The sequence below is a fragment of the Gambusia affinis genome, linkage group LG08, assembly GCF_019740435.1.
Source record: "Gambusia affinis linkage group LG08, SWU_Gaff_1.0, whole genome shotgun sequence".
NCBI classification, from domain to species: Eukaryota; Metazoa; Chordata; class Actinopteri; order Cyprinodontiformes; family Poeciliidae; genus Gambusia; species Gambusia affinis.
In genome coordinates, this window is record NC_057875.1 from 12,802,968 (window position 1) to 12,828,102 (window position 25,135).

Below are 25,135 nucleotides of genomic sequence, written 5' to 3' on the forward strand. Positions count from 1 at the left end.
CATATTAGCAACCTAAAATAGCACATGGCCTATTTGTACCACGCCCAATCGGAAATGCAACCTTATCCCGCCAGAGAAGGTTGAATATCTAGTCAGAAATGAACAAAAACACCAATTGCAATTGCGCTGTAAAAATAAGCTGCAAGGACTGTATCAAGTGGGAGTAATAAACTGGAATTACATTTATTTATTTTTATCTATCTCAACTCTCAAGGATTACAAATAAAGCCACAGTCAGCTTGCCACAGGGATGAACATTGGACAACTAAAACTAACGCTGGTAGATTTATCACAATTTAATTCACGATTTTAGCTCAAAGTCTTAATTTTTAATCCGAAAACATAACCTAAAAAAAATAAGTTTAGCGTCATACTATATTGCAAAACATTAAGCCAGAATGTAAAAGAAATTTTACGCAAGTAACTCAGGAAAACATTTGGTTGGCCTTAAAACGCTCCGTAACAACTGATGAGATTGACAACTGTAGCTTTTTAGCAAAGTTGTGTAATCCTTACAACAATGAAAACGGTAAATTGTTTTGGGACGGAGTTTGTAACCACTGCTGGCTAACATGACCTCGGTTAGTTTGATAACCGATTAATTTTTAAACTATTCGGAGCATCTGCAGCTAATTGCTAAGCAGCTAGCAGAGATTAGCAGCATGGGTGATGGCAGTGTTGTCCCAAGGCTCGGAAGCATGAAGGCTCTGCTGGGAATTGTTGCGGGTGCTGGCGCTTCTTACGGACTGTACAAACTTATAAGCGGACAAGTTTTCAAGAAAACCAAGAAAAATCCCCATAACGAAAGTCCCAGCGTGAAGAGCAGCCAGCAGGGTGGGATTAAGCTACGGCCGGGGAGTCTGCTAGCGAAAGTATCCGGACTGGATGTAGTCTGTGCCCGTCCAGATGATGCTACATCAGGTAAAAATATATTAAAAATAAATTTTTAATATATTTTTAAATATTAAAAAGTTGGTGGACTGCACTCACAATAGAAAGTTAACTTCTGATCTCTTGTTTAAAAATGGATTTAAATTAAGATTTAAATCTTGATCTGTTAACAAATGCTCAGTCCACCTCTTCATATTTAGTTTTCCAGAATTCGATAACAATTTTTTTTTTTTTTTTTTTTTTACATTGAAGGAGAGATCGTCCATCAATCCCCCAACAAACTGGAGTTACATCACTTGAAGATACTGCTGTCACGTTTGCAGACCATCGATGATGTATCTAATCGGGCTCAGTTTCTTCTCACGTTGGGAAATGCTGCTGCCTTCACCATAAATCAGGTACAGTGAAACCACTTGGCACAACCAACAATGAATGACAGACTCTCATTTTCTGGGCCCTGTGGATTCTGTTTTAGTTTTATGGAGTGAATGAAAACAACTGAACCAATCAATTGCTAAAAGTGTACATTTAGTGTTGTTCTTTTTCCACTATTTCAAAGGGCGTTCTCTCCCCTATCATTACAAATACGGAAAGGAGTTTTGTAAGCAGTGGCTTAAACTTTATTTTTGTGTTTTGGTGAGCTGATACTAAAGTTAATTTTGTACATCTACCACTGCTGCTGCAAGGTGGTAGATCTGTGATGCTGTGGGAATATCGGCCCCAAATTTCTGGAGTCCTTGTTAGAATAAATCACATCATTATTCCTTCAAATATCAGGATGTTCATGATAAGTGCCAGACCAAACTAGAAAACTGAAAATGGATAATTGGGTCATGCAATAGAATAAACTTATTGCCAAAAAAAAGCACAGAAATGGTTCAGCTGACATAGAATGTTGAACCATTTCCACTTGCTAATTTTTTTATTTTCTTTATTATTTTGTAAACCACTCATCAATGTTATTAAACAAATTTAACTTAAGGCAACTTTGAGAACCTTCTCAAACTAAACTGTGAGCTTTCACTAATTTCTTTTAATCTATATCAGTGTAGAATACATCAGTTGTTTTTTTTTTCATCATAGCTCCTCATCTACTGTTTTTTTGCCTTTTTCTTCAGAACCAAATTCGTGAATTAGAAGGGATTCCTGTCATAGCTGGCTTCCTTTCTGATCCTGCTCCAGAGGTTAGAGTGCAAGCTCTGAATGCTTTAAATAACTTGTGTATGAACATCGAAAACCAGGAGCAAATAAAGGTGCGTTTCTGTAAATATTACACCACACAACAGCTAGCTGACTTTAATGAGGCTCTTCTTGATGTGTTGATGTCTTTTTATTCTTCTATTGAAGCTTTATGTGCCACAAGTGCTGGAACTGATTGAAATGTCGGCAGTGAACTCTGACCTTCAGCTGGGTGCTTTGCGGCTGCTGACAAACCTCTCAGTCACAGACAAACATCAGCATTTGCTGAAGGGATCGGTCACTCTTTTATTGTCTCTGCTGGTTGTCAGCAGTGAAGCATTACAGGTTTGTGGAATTGAGTTTAATCTTTAAGCAACTTTAAAAACATATGGAGCAACGCATTGCTGTCCAACGGTCAAAAGGAAATCTGTGAATTTTTTTCTGTTTCTCTTTCAGGTTCAGACCTTGAAGGTTCTTGTTAATTTATCATCTAATCCAGATATGATGGATGACATAGTTCAAGCTCAGGTACTCAGTTTTTATCCTCCAGTCAATGAGCATATCTTCCTGTAAAAATGCATCAAAACAAACTGACTTCTTTACTCTTTGCTTTGGGACCCAGGCTCCTGCTTCTGTGCTGCTTCTCTTTGATGAACGAACGTCTCCGGCCGTGCTGCTGCGACTGCTAACCTTTGTAGGGAACTTGAAGGCCTGGAGGCCCTCTGCACAGGTGGCTGACGAACTTAGACGAAAACAGGACTGTCTGTTCCGGGTCATGCTGGATGAATCCTCCCAGTTGCACAGCAAACTTGTCCGGCTGCTTTCACACCCCGCTGGGGAGATTCAGGCCCAAGTAGCTCGTGTACTGACCTAGACCTTCCCTCTTTCCACCTGCCAGGCTTTAGTCTTTAAACCGTTCCTCTTTGACATTAACTCTTGTGGACTGTGCTGTAACCTCCTGCGGAAACTCAGCAATACTGTTTTTCTTTAGTGTTCCTTCCATCCGTACTATAACTTAAAACTTAATTGAGTTTTATCTCAGACTCTCCCGTTTTCTACAATCTTGCTATGAATAGGTAAAAATGGTCCCACCGTTTGTTCAGCATGTAAATACACAAGTTTTAAAAGACCCTCCTTGTTTTCACTTCTGAGTTTTTATAAGAAATCTATTTTCCTTAAAGATCTGCAGATAACTTCTAAAATGATCCTTATTGATCTCAAAGGATTCAGGTGACATTTAAGAAGTCAAGCCCAACTGCCAACCATTTATATGCTACATTTCCTCTGTGCCCAACCCTCTGTAGCTCAGAGAGGCATCTTGGTCTCCAGTCATAAGTTTAACTTGTAATGGATTATGTACATGACTTTTAAGAAACTCTTTTTACTTAATAAAAATCTAAGTTATCAGGATATCTAGGTAACAGAAGCTTTTCTGTTTGGTAGGCAGAAGCAAACTTTTAAACAAAGCTGCTGACTATTTGTTCTGCAAATGTAAAAGCCAGGAGGTCAGTGAATCATGAAGATATTAAAGGTTAGCCACTGCCTCCACCACAGAGCAGAATTATGTGTCTGTTAGTTATTAACCTGGATAAAGAAAGTGTTTGTGGCGTTAAATACTTGAGCACGAGTACATAACGAAGCCCCCAGCAGGCAGCAGGAAGAGACTTGAACTGCAATGCAACTTATCATGAAACTTGAGCAGAGATGCATCTTGGAAATGTTGGACTACTTGGTCCAGGTGCCATGATTGTTTATTAGCTGTTTATACGCAATGTGGTTATTTACCCACAGCAGTGATGAATGTGAACTACAGGTTTTGTTATCACACAAATCTATGCACTAGTAAGACAGGAAGTGAGGGAGCCATCTAAATATTGACCCGACCAGAGGAAGTGCTTAAGAATAGTATTTTGACAGTATGACACTACATGTGAAATGTTAATAGCTGTGGTGAGTCTAGATGTTGAGATATGCTGCACTTTTTTATGTTTGGACACCTGTTTATTGACCTAAAAATCTCAGGCAACTATGGTTTACCAAAACTGAATGGTAGGATGATAATTGATTATAACGGCGTTTATATTTATTATAACTAGTTCATTTGTTGTTTTTCCCTAACTAGAAAATGTTTCTCTTTAAATTGTTCAATAAATCTGAATTGAGACATTCAAGTGTTTTTTACTGTGACTTGTCTGAACTTTGAATTTCTTACGTTTTGCTTTTGTTTATCACCACCTTGCAAACTATATCAACAGAAATCAACTGCGAATGGGAATCCAGCTTTAGTCGTTATTGTCCAACATGCCTCAATACAGAGTTCATTGTGTGGTGAAACTTTTCTCCTGGACTCTTTCTTGACAGTGAGGGGTAAATGTAAGTGCACCCTTAAACAATTATAGGGTTTGAGGGCTAACACAAAAATCTGACCTCAGTTCTTTATTTAAAGCTGACATACAGTTGGCTTCAAACTGAAAACAAACAAGTTTTCCAAAGTCATATTTGTCCTTCTATTCATTGCCTTCAATCACTTGTGGGATTCTTACAGTGAGATTTTCTCTAAGTTAGACATTCGAGTTTCCAATCTTCACAGGAAGGGAACGCTCAACAAATTCTCCCCAAATTTAGGATGGACACATGGACTCCTGCAGTGCTGAGTCCATGTGGACAGATGAATTCAGGACAAAGAAGTTGGTCTTAATAGTGCAGCGCTATATTTGGCAGAAAAACAAATGGCATATCAGCACAAACTACTTGTAGCAGTTAGTGGTGGTGATTTCCATGTGGCTGCTTCCTCTGCTGCCACATGGAAATCACCTTCCAGCTCTTCTGCACACCAAATGTATAGGAGCCAAATGTGATGCAATTTGGCATCACATCACAACAGCTAAAGTTAGTCCTAAACTGGGTCATGAAGCAGGAGACACAGCTTCAAATCCACAGGATAATTGCTCCACAACAGACTCTGTGATGCAGAAGCCCAGATGATAACCTATAAAGGCTGCAGGAAGATCTTGTTGGAACGAGGGGCTAAAAGAAGAGCCACAACAACGTGAAGGAACGTCAACGTCACACACAAAGAACGACTGGTTCACGTATTTCATGAAGTGTGCTTTCTTTATCACTAAATGCTTTCATCTTGCAGTGGTACATTTTTGTCGAATTCAACATTTTTGCATTTTAAATCATTTTAGAACTTAGTGAAGACCAGCTAATCTTTATTGTTTTGAAATACAATTCTTAACCTGAAAAAGGGATCACTTTAACTTTGTCTAATGCAGTGATTCTGAGTCTCTTCATGTTTTAGATGCATCCCTCCAAAAGCACCTGATTTAAAATACTGAATTATCCCTTCAGAATCCCTGCAGAAGTTCGCTAATGACCCAATAAACACAAATTTGGTGTTTGGCAGCAGAGAAACTAAAACATGACAGGATTGAGAACTGATGGTCTGTTTTATTCGCAGCAGTACAACTGGCCCACCACACGGTGGCGCCACACATCATGGTGCTCTCGGCTGTTTTCACCAGCAAATCTGGAGGAAATATTAGCTTTTTTTTATTTTTTTGGTCAGTTAATTTTCAGCAAGTGTTGCTGCAACCTTGGAAACACAGCTGCCAAAAACTGTAATTTTACAATTACCGGTCAATATGTGGCGATATAGAGAGTAAAAGTTAGGAATTTAAAGTGCAATACTTTCACTTTATTCCCATTTGAATGACTTTTAGTTGACCTCTAGCTGTCATTGCCTAGGCCTGACACCAAACGTCCCATTTTGCTTTTAATGTTTTTAATACAAATGCGCATATCTCCTGCTTTTCTTTTTAGGGATTGATCAGTTTATCTTAGGTGCAACAATAAATATTGTATTTGAAAAATATCAGTAAAACAAATTGTCAAAAGTTTTTTTTTTTTTTTTTTTTTTTAAGTGTTGGGGATTCAGTGGAGACGCGCCGTTGTTTTTTTCTGTCTTTGTCTCCTTTCCTTCCTCCCACTCCTCCTCTTCCTCTCTCTCTCTCTCCTCCCACCCAACCTTCCTCCTCCTTCTCCTCTTTCTGTGAACAAACGTGATGACCATCGCTGGATCATCCGGACTCCATCACAGTCAGAGAGCGGATCTCAGAGTTCACAGCGGGGAGACATTTCGGATTATGATCCCGGTCCACTATGAAAACCCGCAGCGTTAGGCACAAGTAGAAGAAGAGAAACTCGCAGCTGTCACCCCAATCAACGCGTCGACATGAACGGGACTGCAGCTGCCGCGGGTGGGTCGGCTTCTTGCCGCTTCGCCCACTATTTTGTCGTGTGTGGAGTGGACACCGAGACGGGCCTGGAGCTGGACGATGGCGCGGGTAAATACGCCAGATTTCATTTAAAACATGGTTACATAAATAAGATGCCATTTTCAGTAGGGCTCATTTGGGCTTAAAATCTGTTTTCTGTCTGCAGTGTTGAGATTTTTATGTGTGGATGCCCTCTTTTGCGAAGGAAATATGCCAATGTTTATGTAACAAATATTCAGAATCCCTCTCACACAGTGCTTTTTAAAATATCCCTACATGTTTCAAAATGTCTTAGAAATCAGAAACTGTAATGGATCTGAATCGGTTTGCATAGATTTACAATGACAGTTGATTCCTGATTTTTTTATTCTTGTCCTTTTGTCTCACCCTGCTTGAGGAAAACAAGGCGCAGTTCTCCTCATATTTTCATCATATTTCCAAAACAGCAGTGTGTTAGAGGAGTCCAGAATATGCCTCAGTTTTCTGCAAGTCATCCAGTTAGACACCTGAATCAGGAACAGTAGAGAACAGACTATCAACAACATCCTGTCCGACACCTTAAAGCTGGAACACAGCTGGAGAATCGAGGCCAGGAGGTTCAGGGTTCAGGCAGGATGATAAAACCGTCCGGATCGTTCTGTTCTGAGCAGATAATAATCCATGTTGTCGCTTCTTTGCATCTATTTGACACAAACCTGAAATTTTATCATCTTAACCAAATTAGTTTTGGGCAGATTAGGATGGGAAAGGAGGTGGTTGGCCTGCAGAAGCAGTGGAGGATATATTCTGATTTTCTTCTGGTTGCTGATGTTCTGCCTGCGCCCTGAAGCCTTTGTAAGGAAACAGAACCGAGTGAGTTAAATAAGCCAAATGTCGCTTCCAGGTGGTAGTTCTAGAGCAGCAGACAATAGTCACACCCCGTCCTCCTCTCCTCTCTGTTAGACTCATTTAGAGCAACTCCTCAAGGGGAGAAGGTAGCTATGACATGACAGTTTTGGTGCCAAGTCGTTAATGTAACACAGGCTGGTTCTCAATTATGGAAAATCCTTATCATTTGGCTCACTGTTGCTATCAGCATTAAAAAGCAACATGTTCCTTCTTTCCAGATAAAATGTTTCTGTTTGTATTCTTACGAATTTCACGTTCAAGTTAATGTATCAGTTCTTTCCACAAGTATCTCATCGTACAGCAGGACAGTATCCAAAATCTGAGAATTATTACCAAATGTAGATAAGAAAACAGTAAAAAGTGACCAATCACACAGACATTTGGTCCAAAGAAGGCAACTTCTGCTTTGAGTTTAAAAACTGCAAATTAACTCATCTTGGGTTTTATCATCCTGCAAGACACACTTGTATTCTGCTAAGGGATCCGATTTATTAGTCTTTAATGGTACATATGGCTGAGTATTATCCTAGCAACAGATATGCAACCCATATTGTCCAACAATTACACCAAGAGAAGGTTCCAGTTTATTGGATTGGTCTGAGCACACAGCCCAGTGGTACTCCTTAGTGCAGATGGAAGATTTATTATTAACATTGACTGGAATCTGTCAGAGAAATAGAATCTAAACCAGCCTGTGGGTGAAATTCTTGTTAAATGCTGCATTCAAAGGCAGGAAGTGGGGACATTACCACGGGCAACTGAGGAGGAAAAAGAACAGGACACCACCAGCAGACTAATTTTGAACCCGATATGTTTTTTAAAGGCAGTGTAGTCTTGTCAGACTAATAAAAATAGTAATCACTCCCAGTATTCCATATTTACAGTAAGCAAAACAATTTGTGTTTTCCATATTGTGAAAATCACAGGGACAAAATAATTGGACGAATCATTAGTTTTTGTCAACTACAATGGAGCCCAAATACCAACTGAAATGCATATTTAATGTTAATGCTCAACCTTTTAATAATGCACAGCTCTGCTGCAGATTTCTCCAAGCTCTGACTAACCTGTCTGTCTGCCCCCCTGCTGTGAGTGACCATCCCAGTTGGTTGTACATCTGAGCTCCCCCAATCTGTTTATGCAACAGCCTGCAGGCCGGGGGGCTCTGCTCCTTTCAGGGGATTTCTGATTCTTTTTGTCCCTTTACACGCAAAATCTAGAGACCCAACGCTTAAAAACCGTGCTCACCTGTCTTGTTCAAGCCAGAATGAGGTAATACTGTATCTCCTTTTGTGCGTTGGTGTAATTAGTGAAAGCCCACCAAGAGACAATCTGCTCTTGTTAGCTCCTCAATAGATGCCTCTGTGTTTTCTGCAGCCTAATCAAATTTCACATGACGCTGCCTGTTGGAATGCTGAACGGCCGAGGCTTTGGCCTGGTGGCGGTCACAGAGGGGGGAGGGATGACATCAGTGCAGCAGGGTGAGATCTCCCTGGCCGAATGGAGCTGCTTTAAAATGTAAAGCTGACTGCAGAGAGATGCCACCATTTGTCTAATAATAGATCTGATGCTGGTGTGCAGAAAATCCAGCTAGAGTTAAATATATTCTGAGACGTGGTGCTAATCTCTTTAAAAAAAAAGAGAGAGAGAGCAAAAATAACCCCTCCAAAATATATCTGTTTTGTTATTTGCTGGATGGATAAATATGTAATTCACTCAATGCTTTTTGTCATTTTAATCTTCTTCCTTTTTTAAATGTTTTCCTTTTATGTGAGATTTTATTCTGTACAAAAACAAAACTGAGGCGTAGTGAAAATATATTCTTACATATTAAAATATATCGTTGGTTTTTTTTATAAGAAAATGACACTAACTATTTTTATTGGAATTTTAGAGTAGATTGATATAATTAGTGAATAACTTCAAACTAGGTGGATTTTATAGTTTTTCATCTAGAAATATATAAAAATTACTGCCTCTTTACTCTGATGCCCCTGAATAAAATCCTGAACATAGTTTTCTGGTGTATAATCTAAGGAAAGACCAAAGGCAGAGATCCGCAGCTCAGCTAAGAGAATTTTATTTTTGCTCCTCAAATCTGTTGTTTATGGCGAAGTGAAAAGAAATAAAAGAAAGCCATAAGAAGTCATGTTTACAGTTTTTCACAAGCAGGGACAAAGCAAGCATTTTCTCAAAAAATAAAACTGAAAACATTTTTTTTTTGTTTCCAATTAATAATTACATTCTGTTGATTCATCACATTGAAATCTAAATACTAAATTTAATACTAATGTGAGAAAATGTGGAAAAGAGGTGAAAAACAGTTTTGGAAGACACTGTATGTGTTTGTATGTATATTTAGGAGAGCTGGTGATTACAGCCCGACAGAAACAGATATTTACTCCTTCACTGAAACACTAAAACAAACCTCCTTCCTCCTCCCTGTGCTCTGACACACAGTCAAACATAAATGTGTTCCTTACGTTGCCTGTGCCACCTCCTCTGTGGGAATGTGTATCAGAACTATAATGGGTTTTAAGTGTGCCAGCTAAACGTGACGTAACTGATGACAAGCGCAAAAAGCTTTTTTATATTTTATTTATTTATTTATTGCCTGTCTTTGAAGCCGGAGCGGAAATGGATGCCATGGAAACACGGTGTCTTTCTCTGAGCTCCTGCTCCGTTTGGTTCCGTACGTAAAGAACCCCGGCTCCCTCCTTTTCTCATTGTTGCCTCCCACTTAAACAGACTGACTCAGTCTAACGTGAAGCGGTGCTCTTTTTTTTTTTTTTTTTGCTCCATGCTGCAGTTTTCTGTCTCAGGTTGCTATGAGTCATTTTGTAGGCAGGTGAGGTGGATGTTTCTGAACGCTGAAGCAAGTGCGTCACACGTCACAGCAGATCGGAGGATGTTACGTTGCTGTTAGAAGGTGATGTGCTTCTTGCACCTCAATTATGTAATTAAACAGGCTGGAGTTTTTATGATAGGCACTTTTTAAAATAAGAAATATATTACTGGAAGGTGGCAGAAAAATTGAAGTATTTTGGTTTATTTTTCACTCTGACCAGCATAAATCTACTGCATTACTTCTTTTCAGCCGAGTGTGTGTATGAATATATAAAATATTCTGTTTATGCACAAGCGTCACTCTGAGAAAGCACAGAAATTTCTGCTGCAGAGCATAGAGGAGGAACAGTGTTGCATCCTTTTCCCTCATCCGTCTGTCTGTCTTCATGTTAATGAGTTACATAACCTTTGCTAGGGACCTTCCTCTATATTCACAGCAGCATTGTCCTTGCTGTCAACAAGAATTAAACTTTGTGTCCTTTCCGCACCAGAAAAGGGTGTCCTGTCTGAGTTCTGCCGCGCTCCAATCTGTCCTGTTTTCTTTTCTGATTCAGCACAAATCAAGGACAGATTTTTTTTCTCGCACTGTTATAAAAACAGCCTTCCTCCTTCCCTCCGTCTGTCAGGTGAGAGCTTCGAGCAAAGCCCCATCCGGCGGTCCTTCAAGTCAAAGGTTCTGGTGCATTACCCGGAGAACACGGACAGGAACCCCTTCAACAAGGATGCTGTCAACATGGTGAGATGTTTGATGGGTTTGCCTGCACAGTGGAGGCATATTGCTGTCGCCATCACAATGTCAATGTTAGCAACACTGCAATCTGAAAGGACTGCTTGGGTGTAATGTTTAGTTGGGTCTCTTGATCAAAGTTTCACGAATGCTAGTGAAATATTAGGTGTCCTTCTTCAGTAAGATGAACATCCTTTCTCAATTGTCTCCAAAAATTAAACCTGATAACCTTTAACCCAGAAAATACCACGTAAAGAATTCAAAAACAAAATAACTGAAATAAATGGTAACTCTTAAATGTTAGATAATGACAGAAAACTGTGAAATAAAACTATAAGTAAGATAACATCTTGGGTGTGTTTAAGGGTGAATCTTATGAAGCACAAAAGGTTATCAAGACTTGCAGAGCTGCAATAAAGTTAAATCAGTAAATGTGCCTGAAACATAACTTAAAAAACTGGGATCAATTTGAGCCAGTAAGAAGTTTCAAGTTCAGTATTACACTCAGATTTCACTTTTAACTTTAAGCTTTTTCTAATTCTGCCGCTTTGCTTCCAGCTCTGCCTGCCCAGAGGTCTGTCCTTCCGCACACAGGCGGACAGCCTCGACCCGCAGTTCCACTCCTTCACCGTCACCTCTGACGATGGAACGCGCTCCTACGGCTTCGTTCACACCTTCTACGAGGAGGTGACTAGTCCTCAGATTATCACCGCCATGCAGACTCTCTATCAGATGCACCATGTGGAGCACCACTCCTCTTCGTCGGCCTCCTCGCCTTCTTCCTCCACGTCCTCCTCCGCTTCCACGCCCTCCACCTCCAGCATGGACTCTCTCGCCAGCAGCTTGGAGGAGTCGGATGCAGAGTCTTTGACGTCTGGAGTTTCTGGCTGCCTGGGCTGCGTGGGCTCCTTCGATGCAGCGCGGGACACCCTGTACGTGTCCAAAGCCCTCTGCCTCATCACGCCGCTCCCGTTCTTGCAAGCTTCACGGCAGTTTCTGGCTCAACTTCACCAGGCTGTGACATCCCAGACGGCTCCACCTCTTCCTCTAGAGAGCTACGTCTACAACATCCTTTACGAGGTGCCCCTGCCTCCACCTGGACGCTCCCTGAGGTTCCATGGGGTGCAGGGGCCCATCGTGTGCCAGCGGCCCGGTCCCGGGGAGCTTCCCCTGGGGGACTATCCTCTGGGAGAGGCTTTCTCTCTGCTGGGTGTGGACAATATGGTTAAACTACTTACCTGTGCTCTGCTGGAAACCCAAGTCCTGCTGTACTCAAAAGGTAAATGAATAATTCAGTTTGCAGTAGTTTATTTTGATAATATTTGAAAAAATAAAACCCAGAACAGGTTTACTTATCTGCTTGTCTTCAGCGATTTTATTTATGCCTATCGGAAAGCTGCAAGCTAACACTGAAAATCTAAGCATTTTGTTTTTAACTGTTACTTTGAAAAATAAGACATCTTGACATAGCTGGAGCTCAGGTTTCATAGAACGTAAAAAAGATGTAAAAAAGAGGCAATGCTGAAATGTTATTGAGTGAAAGCCACAAACTTTCATACACTTTGGAATCATAAGGCAGAAATGTATTAATTTGATGAAATACAACTAAAGTTGTCTTAGAAAAACATAGTTTCACAGTAATTCAGTAATAAATGTTCACAGTTACATAAGGTAAGATACTGGCTGTTCATAACTAGTCAGCAGAACCCCACTCCATTATTTATAATATTTGGTCTAAAGCGTTAAAGCAGCATTATGTTTGTGAAGCTAACTAAACGCTACATTTGATTTTAAAAAGCGACCAGGGCGTCACTGACATCTGACCGACCCTCAGGCATTTTAAGAGAAGATTTAATTATACTTCTTATTTGAAGTGTTGCTTTAAATGCTTCAATATTTTCTCTTTTATGGGTTAAGAAAGGGGACTTCTCTATGCTAACAGAATTTGTCTTCCTGCTCCTCAGACTACCAGCGTTTGATGATGGTGGCAGAGGGCATCACCACTTTGCTGTTCCCCTTCCAGTGGCAGCACATCTACCTCCCCATCATCTCTACTCCCCTGCATCACCTCCTCGATGCTCCAGTGCCTTTCCTGATGGGCATCCAGCACAGAAACGGAGCTCAGCGATCCTCGCTTCACCTTCCACATGAGGTAAGAAGGAGGCTTCAAGCCTGTTCAACGTTTTCACCTTTTGGGACTTTACAAACCCCAACCTCTGAGTATTTTATTGGGATTTATTTGAGATACCAACACAAAGTGCCCCCAGAACAGGTTTTCTGGTATAAGGACATCTAGAGACTTACATTTTTCGTATTTTTTTCTTTGCAAAATATCTCTGTCAGTTTACATGGAGGATAACGGCATTTTTCCTGTCTTTTCACGAGTTATCAGTTTGATTTTGGTCTGAGCTTTGACTAGACCATTCTAACTCATAAATATGTTTTGAATTTCTGGCTGTATGTATATCATCCTTGTCCTGTTTGAAGGTGAAGTTCCTCCCCAATCCCAAGTCTTTGTTTCTTCTGGCAGGTTTCTTTCTGTGTTTCTGTATTTCTGTCCTGCCCAGGGTTTCACCTGGAAAACCCGCTAAGCCCACTGCTTGAGGCACTAGGGCAGTCATCCAACTGGCTGTCATGTTTTTGAGTTAGAAAATGTTTTAAGTTTACATGAATTTTGAAAATATCACTTAATAGAAATATTACTTCCAGTCTTCTCCAAGACTGGAAGATTAATACCTAAACACCAACTATAAAGTCTTAAAAAAGGCAATAATTTAAAAAAACCTAAGATAAATTAACAATGCTAAGCCTGGTGGAGGCACAAGTAAAGCCTGGTGGCCCTCCAGGCTTATAATACACTGAGGGGAAACCCTGCTGCCTGAAGAAAAACATCCCCGCAGCATGTTGCTGCCACCAAATCAGCAAATTAGCTTTTTTGTAAAGTATTCTTGTTCAACCTCAGATTAGATGGAGAATGTCTGCCAACAGCAATTAGCTCTTTTTTATTGGATTTACTTTGACTAGATCATCCTAATACTTAAATGGTTTTAAGGGTATCAGATTAAATGTGGCTAAACAATAATACAGGATATCCTTTTCAGATTTTTATCAGTCATAAAAATTTAAAATCGGGTATTGATTTCTTTCTATTTCACAATTAGGCACGACATTGTGTTGGTCTTTACATAAAATTATCTTTATGATTTAAAGTGAAAATGTGTGGAAAAAATTTAAATAATTTAAATGCACTGGAATTGTATAAGTGGAGAATCAGCTAATGTGTAAACTAGGCACAATTTCAGGGTTCCTATATATTCCTAAGGATCTGGAAATGTTTAAAACGAGGCGTTCTCGCATCCTTTCCAGATCAGATATTTGCTCCATGCAGCACACCCCCCGCTCCCCGCCTGTGATTGGCTCTTCACAATCCCTCGGAGCTGTCCTCAATTCACATCCTCGCCTGCATCCGAGATCGCTTTATGCTGCATGAATGTCTCGCTGAATCCTTTTTGAAGTCGCTCTGGCCCAGAAAGGAGGCCGCAGTAAGACGGCTCCGGGGGATGAAAGCAGAAATGAAGAGCCTGGCAAATCCATAATAATGGGCTTTACTGAATAATTCATGCAAATGAGAGGCTGTATAGTTTTTTTTTAAATATCATGAAACATACAAGTTTGGGTGTTTTTGAGCTTAAAGTGTAGGGCCAACAAACAGGGAAATTGTGTTTCCCTGTTTGTTGCTCACATAATGAAGTGAAGGCTGGGAGGATGATACTGTTGACTGCGACTCTCCAGTGCATCTCCCTGCATCCCCCAGGGTTTAACCGTCGGCCTCAGGTCGCTGCTGAAGGTTGCATTGCTGCTGACTGCTGCTTACAGAGACAGTTTTTTAAATCCCCGCCTGTCTTTTCTTACTCTTTAGGAAATGTGCGCTCAGCAGATTTCTAAATTTTATCGCACAAGTTTCTTATTGTTAGAGGCTGACAGAAATATTTTCCACAGTGTCTCTTGTTGCGGAGATAATCCCTCAAATGATTCAGCCTCTGTAGCAAGAATGAATTAATGACATTTCTTCATCTCGCAGCTTAATTGGAGCTCAGCCACTTTATCTACACGATGTAAATCTGACTGGTTAACCCTATTATGCTGGCTGAGGCGCTCTGCTTGTGTTTTTCTGCTCCCCAGGCCAACCTGTGTTTTGTGGACATTGACAGCCGCTGTGTGGAAGCGCCGGAGGACCTGCCCCTGTTCCCAGATCAGACCGAGCTCATACAGGAACTGAGTGAAGTGCTGCTAAGTTTTGGGCTCCCTCCACGGGGAGGAGTGATGGTGACGACCACCTCAGGCTCCACATCGGAGTCGCCACGCCTGAGTAGCCTGGTGCTGGAGGACCTGATGGAGGACCGGAGGAACGGGAACCTCGGAGGAGAAGAGCTGGCGGTGCTGGAGCGGCTCCAGGCTCTGGCGAGGAGATGCGGAGGAGGAAAAGTTTCAGAGGGAGGAAAGACACTGGGACACGTGTTTGAGGAGGAAGAGGAAGAGTTGAAGGCTGCAAAATTAAATATTCAGCTGAGGGAGGTGTTCGCCGTTCGTTTCGCCGCCATTTTTGGCAGGTATGAGGACTTTATTGTCAACAGCGCTATGGATTTGGACTCGTGGTTGAACAATAGAGATGGCACCTGCAGCTTTGACAAGGTACTTGAGCAGATTCCTGGCAGCATTGCTGAAACTGATGCTTGCGTCTTGTTTATTCACTAAAATCTAGTTGCCTTTGTTGTTTTTAGGGTTCGTTCCTCTCAGTTCAGCCAGCGGCCCACTTGCACTTCTTGTCCCGATTCCTGGAGACCTCCATGTTTTCCTCCTTCGTTGATGGGAAGGTTGTCTCCCGCTGGGTGGACAGGGAGCCGCTGCAGCAGCTGTTTGACAGCCGCATGGAGCGAGAGCGACTTTACGACGTAAGCGACGAGGAGTCCCGGAACCGTCCTTACAGGAAATGCACCACGCTCTTTGAGTCAGGTACTGTGAGGGAATAAAGTGATTAAATGGATTATTCTCTTAAAATAACCTTTCTTACATAATTAATGCCCCTATGATGTATGGGGTAGATTATTTAAGTAAAAGATCAACTCAAAGAAATGCATTATTATAAAGGTAAAGAAAATAAAACATGATTTATTTATTTATTTTTTTTGCTAATGAAAACATGAAAGCTTCCAGAATCACTGCTTTGTTGAATCGAATTGAATTACAGCGATTCGTCTTGTTGCTGTTGGCTTTGTGTATTTAGAGAGTAAAAGAGCTCAAATCTGTCAAATCTCTGAACGTCCTTTTGCCAACCCTTGCAACACATTCTCAATTGACTTTTGGTTTAAACTTTGATTAGGCCATTCTAAAAGACCGAATACAAACACATGCCACACTTCTCAGATTTTTATTTGTAGAACAAATGGCTTTATTTTCATGGGTCTGTCACTTAAAATCCTAAAAAATAGAAGAGGTGTGAATCCGTTATATTTCAATGTGTACAGCACAGACCAAAGGTTTGGACACAGCTTCTAATTGAATTTAATTAGAAGCTGTGTCCAAACCTTTGGTCTGTACTGTATAACGGCTGATTACAGAAGTGCAAGTTAAAGAGCCTGATGTCCAGTTTTTATCATTCCATCTATCAATATTAGTGGGATATATTGATGAAGCGATAGGAGCATAGAGGAATGTCGTAGTGTTTTTTGTTTCTTGTATTTGTCAAAAAGTACTTTTGAACTGAAATTAGTGATTCACTTTTCCTAACATTGTCTGAGTGGCATGTTGATTTTTTTTGATAAGCAGAGCAATGTTTTTCTTTTGTTTGTTTTGTTCCCCTGTAGAACCTGCATCAAATACAGCATGCTCCGACTTGTTTCAGCTTTACTGAACAAACTGCATTGTTTTCATTCCCATATCAGACAATTTTTTGCTTGTTTTGTTTTGAACATAGTGCGAGTTTGTTTGTTTTGTTGTTGTTTTCTTTCTCCCTGTGGTTCCTTGGAACAGTAAGTGCTGACGCTGTTTTGCATCTTTTCTGTTCTTGCAGCCCAGGCCATCGAGCGCAGGCTGCTGAAGACGGACCACACGGCCATACACCCCCACCTGCTGGACATGAAGATCGGGCAGGGCCGGCATCACCCGGGATATTTCCCCAGACTGCAGGCCGACGTGCTTGTACAGGCACACAACACACACAAGTGAGACTTTGGTTCCTTCTGGCAGTCTGTTGGGCTTAAAAATGGGCTAGAAAGGAATGAGACACTGGGAATGTATCAAGTTTTAACGTGGAAAATTTTCTAAAAAGAAGTTTAGTTCTAAAAGTAATCCCATAGAAAACAGGTGCAGGAGAGCTGAGAAATCATCAGTTTGATTGTTGATGAACAACATGAGAGTATTCTCCATTATAGAAACACATCACTATTTATGCTAAAACAAATATGGTCTAAGTAAAAATGTATGCAGATTTATCCATTTTAAGCAGTAGATTTTATTATTTTCTGTGTCCTCCAGGTATTCCAGTCGCATCACAGCTTCTCGTAGGACTGAACCCAGAAGGAGTGTTGCTGATCACTCTGGAACCGACAGTGAACCTAAACAGGTATTGACACACGCAGCTACGCATACAGGCCTCAAAAGCCGCATCATTTACCTACAAGGCTATTTTCTTTGTTCCATAGAAACACGGATCCACAAGGAGAGCCTTCAGACAGTGGAAACTCCTCGACCCGTCGCCTCAAGCCGTCTCTCAGACTCACAGAGAGTTTGTCGATGGGCTCTTGAGCGAGTGTCGTCTGAAGGTGAGCGCTCTCATTCTCTGGATGGATGGAGGTTGATCAATTAAAACAACACATCGGAGAGTTTATTCCTATTTCTTGTGGTTTTCAGACAAAGCGGATGCTGAAGGAGAGGATGGGGAAAGAGTGTGTGGAGCTGGGTCAGGGAGAAGCCAACATCACCGGCCTTCAGGAAAACACTCTCATCCACGGTTTGTGTGATCTGCTGGAGAGGACCTGGGGCCACGGCCTGCAGATCAAACAGGTGAGAGGGAACATCTGAGAGACCTCAAACACGACGCATCTCGCAGAGCTCTGATGGAGGTAAATGTGTTTATGATGAACAGGGAAAGTCGGCAATCTGGTCCCATCTGCTGCACTACCAGGCTGCTCAGGAGAAGATGGAAGCACCTGCTGATGTACCAGGTTAGAGAAGCACAACGTCACCATTGTTCCTTCTTCTTGTGTGTGTGCAAATGTTTGATTAAGAGGTTTTCTGTGTTTTTGTTCAGGCTCTAACATTGTGGACCAGAGGCTGTCTGATGACGGCCCTTTGCTCCTGAGAGGGTCGCTAATTCAGGACATAAGGTATTAAAAACAGAAACGTTTCACTATAAAAAGGAAATCCTGGAATTTGTTCAGACGTCTCATTCATACATTTACTTTTTTGTTATTATTTATTAATTTTTCAGGTTTATCCAAACCATGAGAGACGATCTGTCTGAGGTGGGCCAGGCCAGAGCTTGGATCCATCTGGCTCTGGAGAAGAAAATTCTGTCCCAACACCTGAAAGAGCTGCTGATGAACCAGGAGCTGCTCAGGTCTCAGTTCACTGATCTTTATTAGCCTAACGTGAAATGATCCAGATCAGTTGAACAATTATAGAACAAGTGCTTTTAATACTTTTTGTTAAGAAGCACATCAAATAAACCAAACTGATCCAAAACGGCTGTAATAATGACCTGTAGGATTATGAACACCTACCTAATTGATTAATTGTTTCTAACAAACTATGCACAGAATGTAACGTTGTGGTGACACAACAACAGAGAAGAGGAAGAAACTAAAATATGGTAATTCCACTTGTCATATAATAGGAACGTTGCAGTAAGTCTTTTGAAGTTTACGCCATGTAATGTAATTTTTTGCATTTAGTTTACATACATAATAGTTTAACAAGAACCTTTAAATTTGCTAGCAAGCACTAAATCAAGGATCTGCAACCGTCATGAGCACATAGGGCCACAAAGCCTATTTTGAAAAAGATAGCTTATAAAGTTTTGCAGCTTCATACCATCAACATATTTTTTCATTTGTAGTTAAATTAAAACTTAAAATTTGTTTTAGGTTTTAGAAATATGGAGAGTGTCCAAAACAAAACATTTTCTTGAAAGAAATTTTCTATGTTCATCAAATTTTAAGAGAAAAGTTTGTCGTTGGGAGTCTAATGAAAATCAAACAAAAGCACATAAGAAGCAACATACATCTCAGACCCTCTGAATAAAAGGTTCATAACAAGCTAATACTCAACCAGTGTTAATGCATTACATTCGGTTTATTTAGTACTTTCTCACTGGAAGAGGTTCAGTACTCTGCAATGTTTCAACCAAGTGTAATTAGACAAATTTTTTTAGTTTGTTAGTCTTTCATATGTATATTAAGATAGAAACCTTTTAAGTTGTGAACTTGGCCTAAAGGAAGTGAAAAGGGAACCTGCCATTTTGGCCCAGTTGGATTTGTTTCTTCTATTTCCAGTATTAACCTTGAGCCAAAAACAGAGCTGTCTGCTGCGTCCTTACACTTTTGCCATCAATCTCCTTTAGATTTTCTGCATCTTGTCTGAGTTTTTATTTTCATGCTTCCCTGACAGGCAGCTGTATAAGCCTCATGCGTTCCTGCTCTGTGAGGAAGAGCGAGAACAGTTTCTGTACCACCTGCTCTCCCTCAACACTGTGGACTACTTCTGCTTTACCCGCACCTTCACCTCTATCAGTAAGTCCCGTTAAACCTGACATGCAGCAGAATTTACTGCCACTCCTGTTACATTGAAGGACACAGAAAGAGACCAGTCCTGAGCTTTGGGTTGAGCTTTACGATGTCCATCTCCACCCATCTGGCTTTATTGCCGTGCCTTTCAGCCAGCGTCCTTTTGGGACGTCGAAGACGACACATTTGAATTTGTTTCAATGCTGTAAAGATTTATTGAGGAATGTTTAAAAGCCTATAAATTGTATTTTGTGTCCTTTTTTTTTTTTCTTTTCTTCTTCCTCAGGTATTCCATACCGCGTTGTTATAATTCCCATGAAGAAGCTGAGCATCGCCATGGCAACGGTGAACCCCTGGGTGTGTGTGTCAGGAGAGCTGGGCGATTCAGGAGTTAGACAGATCCCAAAGAATGCACAGGAAATCTTTTTCCAGGTTTGTTCTCACCCCCGTCCTCAAAACACCCCAGAAAATCAAAACATACTTACTGCCTGTAACGACAGAAGTTCAAATGAAATGTTTCATAAATATTTTAATAGGGGTGCAGTAGACGTCAGAGTACTCTGCCGTTTTGTTGCACTGCTTCTGTGGCTATAGAGAGTTAAGATTTTTACTTTTCATCTGTGAAATCTTCCTTAAAAATCAAAACATTTTTTAGCCGGTCACTGAGAACTAAGGGAAATTTTTTTCTTCTGCTTTATTTTCAGAATTGCATAACTACTCAACATTTTGACCTTTAAACTTTAATTATAATCTTTAAAGCAGAAGCAGCGCTGATAAAAACTCTACGAGTGCAAACGGAGCGAAGTTGATTGACAATAATTATTCTGTTTTGTGGGTGCAGGTACTTACAAGTTTATACTAAAACATTTAATAAAATAGTGGCCCAAACAAAATTTTGTCCAGTACAAAGTAGCATTTTCTGCTGAATCTGACAAATTATTAGGATAATTACATTATCCACTACAAGCTCCTAAGAAAGTGTGTATCTAATTAGGTCTGACTTAAAAACCTGGATTTAAATAACTGGCCAAAAAACTTCTTCTACTAAAGCTGACCAGATATTGTTGGAAGACGTTGAAAAGCACTGGACTAACACAACAGAGTTAAAAACATCAATTTAATTTGATAGCTTTCAAAACTTAAAGGTATTCATTTAAATGATTTTATTTTGCCTCGTTACATATTCCTCTATTGCTCCAAATACAGGTACATGAAAAGGTTTTCCTGCAGCAGGATTAGTCCAGAGCAGGCCTGTTACTCCGTCTCTCTGCCTCTTGTTTCAGAGTAAGAACCTGGGCCGGCTCAGCACGCTGCAGCTGGGAGTGCAGGAGAACTCGGGTCTTCTGGCCAAGTGTCTGATCGACTGTGTGGTGGTTTACAACGAGATCACAGGTCACACCTACAGGTGAGACTCACCGCCTGGTTTTGTGGCTTCGCTGAGCGTGGCTCTCCAGTTCTGATGGAGCTGTGAAACATGTGCAAAAAGCCTCAAAATAAAGTCACCTTCTGTTGGCGCAGCTCAGTCTCATCCTACAAATGTGGCAAAGCCTGATCTTTAGTTTGAACACATTTATTCATCAGATGGAAAATTCTTGCTTTGTCATTTTCACTTATTATTATTTAATCCATAACTTTGTTTCCTGGACAATAAACACAGAGAACTAGATCCCACATTAATGTTAAAATGTAAGACAAGTGAGCTCACCAAGTCTCCATAGCAACCATCAGACTCTCCCTACATGCCAACCGGCTGTCCTATCACCACAGAATTACAATTGATACCTGAAGGTTTACTAATAACCATGCCTCTGGTAATTTTGTTGCAGACTAAATAAAACAAAACATTTTGTCTTAACTCTAATGTCAAGAGGTTGAGATTTTCTCATCGATTTTCAGAATTAGATGGATTTGTTTTAAGGATGCTCTCTGAACAAAGAGCTGCTCCATCACTTCATAACATAAAGTAACTCTGCTTTGTCCTGCATCCAGTGCCTAAAAACAAGACATATAACCATCTTACTAAATAAACTGATTAAAACAAATTCAGTCATGTGATCCGCATCTTAGCGAGATAAAAATAAAATAAAATACGTGAAGTAAAACTGTTTTCTTCCTGCAGATTTCCGTGTGGCCGATGGCTGGGGAAAGGCGTGGGTGACGGCAGCCTGGAGAGAGTCCTGATTGGTCAGCTGGTGTCTCCTGGAGCGGAGGAGGACGCTGGACGGTGGTCGGGAACTCCTCCGGAGCTGGTGTCTCCTTCTCAGAGCGTGAGAACAGTGCTGGGATCACTCGGCGGCCGAAGCAGTACGTCACTGACAAAGAAGCACATTCTTTATCACAATGCCTGACCTACTTGTTTGTTTGTGCTGCAGCAGCAGATCATGCTCTGGTCTCACCTTTTTCCTCACAAAAACAGTAAAGATTCTCATATTTCTGTGTTTGCCGTCAGGAATGCACTCTGCCGAGGTACAGGAGGACCTGAGGGAGGCGGCCAACAACCTTGTTAAACATTTTCACAAACCTGAGCAGGAGGTGTGTTGCCGTGATAATGTCTTCATAACTGATGCATCAATTTAATGCTGTAGTTCAGTTAAGCTGAAAGGCTGGTTAACTCACAGAGGAGTAGAAATCCTGGATGTGTTATTTCCCGCCTGAACGCGCTTCATTACCTCCATCAGTCAGCCTGGTTTTTTCATGTGTCTAGGAGGAAAATGCCACTTCTCTCCAGAGAAATAAATAAATCTGCATTGATCTGGAAGTTAATTAAGACATCATTACTGCAGATGGGTTTTAGTTTAGATAAGAGTCGTTTGCACTGAGTACAGTAACAGTTTCTTCTGTTGAGCTGCTTTCTTACCATTTTTGTTCATCCCCAGAGAGGGAACCTGACAGTCTTGCTATGCGGTGAAGGAGGACTGGTCCTCGCTTTGGAGAAGTTCCTCCTCCACGGGTTCAGATCCAACCGTCTTTTCCAGAGGAACGTTTTTGTTTGGGATTTTGTGGGTAAGCCTGCTGTCCAACTATGAATTTGTGCTTCTGTTTCAATCAGTGGGACTGTTTCATCTTAGGATCCACGCAGCAAACCTATTATTTTTTCCAACTAAAACTACTAACTTTTTCCCATAGAAAAAGCAGTGGTTTCTATGGAAACTAATGACCAGATGGGCGACCTGCATGGCTCGACACTACCTAAGAGTCCGCCTTGTGACTCGCTGTGCCGCTACGTCCACGCCATCAATTCTTCCCCCAGGAACATTGGGAAGGAGGGAAAATTTCAGCTGTTTGTCTGCCTGGGGATCAGGTGAGCTGACATTTTTTAAAAACAGAGGTCACATTTTGGCAAAGCAGCCAAATACATGGCAACATAAACCATGTGATACTCAAAAAATCCAGTGATAATGTGTTGCATCCTTTACTTCTCTCTATCCTGGGTGAGAAACGCTGCATAATCAAGCTATCACTTTCAAATCCTTGAACCCACGTCTGTAGTTTAATATTTGCCAAAAATATTGCATTAATTAATTACAAATGATCTTTTTAAATTTAAATATGAAGACTGTACATTTTTATGGCTGATGAAAGTCAGTTTTTGATGTCTAACTTGTAACAAAAATAATAACACAAATAGCCAAAGCATGACAGAATCGAATCGATAAAGTAATGGCTCCTTCAAACTGTTTTATTATTTTTTTTCCACCATACCTGGTTACTGTCTCTGCAGGGACAAACTCCTGTCTCAGTGGTTCCCCCTGCTGGTCGAGTGTCCCCTGACAGCTCGGACGTATGAGGACGGCGCTCTGCTGCGGGACCGCGCCGCCCTGCACTCCCTCTGTCGCATCCTGCAAACCCTGAACGGCTTCAGCGTCACCCTGGAGGCGGCGCTGGTCAAAGGGGTCGAACTCTGACCCTGATGCGGGAAACACACGCACCCTGATGAGATGAGATGAAAACTGCGGGAGGGACGAGATGCATTCAGACTCTTACAAAATGTAACTCCATGATCAAAGTCGTCAGATGAAGACGCAGACTTTGAAGCACCAAACATATCGCTTTGTTCACTGATGTAAAATGTCTTCTATCTGCTCCAGGAAATAGTCCTGTGTTTGTCTACACTGTGAAATTCCTCCGGGAGAAAAGATCAACTCAAACATGCAGAAGATATCTGCTTACATGATCCATCTTATATGACGTTAGATCTACTGTATCTACTCACTGCTGTGTTGCTTGCACTTAAAATCTTAACCTGCATGGCCAGAATCTTTTCGTTTCATTACTTTAGGTGTTGTAATCTGAAGTGTCATTGCTCAGGCCTTATTAACCGTCTTTTATTTGATATCTCAGAAAATATTGTCGTGAAAAGTAATGTTCTCCTTGTATAATTTAAGCATAAACTAATGTTACATGAAGCTCTTGTTATCGTGTCATGTCTGGCCTGTGTCTTGTTTTTTTTTTTTATTTCAGTTTGGAGTCACATGCTAAGCAGAGTCTTAGCATGTGACTAAGGTTCTGCTTAGTCTTAGACTAAGCCAGTTGGATTCAAGCTGGTTTGCTAATTGTGTCACTCTAGTCCTGTCTGTCCCTCCATCAGGAATCCTCGTCGCCAATCTCTCATAAAAATTTTTCTTCATCAGATCTCTTAGAGTTGCTCCAGCCATTCATTCCCAATTGTTTTTTTTTAATTTATTTATTTTTATTACACATTGATCAGTTTTCAGCATCAGTGGGTCCCTCCATAGGCCAGCTTTCTCATGTGAATTATAGACATGCTGTTTATTTGTCTTATGGGAATAACAGAGCACAGGTTTGTTAAAAATGTTAAATGTTAATGTTGCATTTAATTTAACATGTTAAAATGTAATCTTCTGCACTGTCCTGCAAGCACCAGTGTACCCCACGATGACCAAGTCTCTGTCGTTTAAATACAGATTAGGAAGAGCAATAAGTTATTCATGGTTTGTGCTGTTGAGAAATTAAAGTTATTGACACAGCTGGCATGCTTTGATATGTTATTGTCAACAAATCTTGAAACGCACAACTCCTGGCATAAAATATGGCATGGTGACAGTTTTTGTTGCCAAATAAATAAAAAAAGAAATTCTCAGATATGATACCAGCCCTAATTCATAACTGAACATTTACAAAACAAAATTTGGCCTCTTTACTGTTCTGTTTTAAAAAAATGTAATCCAGATTAGAATTAATCCATGTAGAAGTTTTTGTGAGTCAAAGGGAGATTCTTTTTAACCCTGATTTAAAAGAACTCAGTAGTTTTAGTAGTTTTGCAGTTTTCTGGAAGTTTGTTCCATATTGGAGGAGAAAAAAACTAAATGCCACTTCAGTTGTTTCTGATTCTAGACTTGAACTGAAATACTTGAGTGATCTGGGTACATTGTCAACAGGTCTTTAATGTATTTAGGTGCTAACTCTTTCTATGTCCTCTCATCAGTTTATGACCTTAAGCTCAAGTACATTTTGATTATGCAGCAGAATAACGATCAGCAGCACAACACCGACATCTATTTCTGGACGGCTAAAAAATA

At 40.7% G+C, this 25,135-nt stretch overlaps 2 protein-coding genes across 2 annotated transcripts; both read left to right on the top strand.

Annotated features, from left to right (window-relative positions):
• Nucleotides 1-252: 252 nt before the first annotated feature.
• Nucleotides 253-4,236, top strand: armc10 (armadillo repeat containing 10). Its single transcript, XM_044123711.1, has 6 exons — nt 253-921; nt 1,144-1,289; nt 2,010-2,144; nt 2,239-2,415; nt 2,527-2,598; nt 2,693-4,236. The coding sequence occupies exons 1-6, from the start codon at nt 663-665 to the stop codon at nt 2,942-2,944; spliced, it is 1,041 nt and encodes a 346-aa protein (XP_043979646.1). The 5' UTR covers nt 253-662; the 3' UTR covers nt 2,945-4,236.
• A 1,819-nt stretch (nt 4,237-6,055) lies between these two features.
• LOC122835703 (DENN domain-containing protein 5B-like) lies at nt 6,056-24,589 on the top strand. Its single transcript, XM_044124969.1, has 21 exons — nt 6,056-6,419; nt 10,712-10,821; nt 11,371-12,091; nt 12,777-12,964; nt 14,995-15,504; nt 15,594-15,825; nt 16,883-17,033; nt 17,347-17,434; nt 17,514-17,633; nt 17,722-17,874; nt 17,957-18,035; nt 18,122-18,197; nt 18,302-18,430; nt 19,480-19,601; nt 19,882-20,027; nt 20,879-21,000; nt 21,715-21,899; nt 22,045-22,127; nt 22,472-22,598; nt 22,722-22,896; nt 23,317-24,589. The coding sequence occupies exons 1-21, from the start codon at nt 6,308-6,310 to the stop codon at nt 23,498-23,500; spliced, it is 3,813 nt and encodes a 1,270-aa protein (XP_043980904.1). The 5' UTR covers nt 6,056-6,307; the 3' UTR covers nt 23,501-24,589.
• The last annotated feature ends 546 nt before the right edge of the window (nt 24,590-25,135 follow it).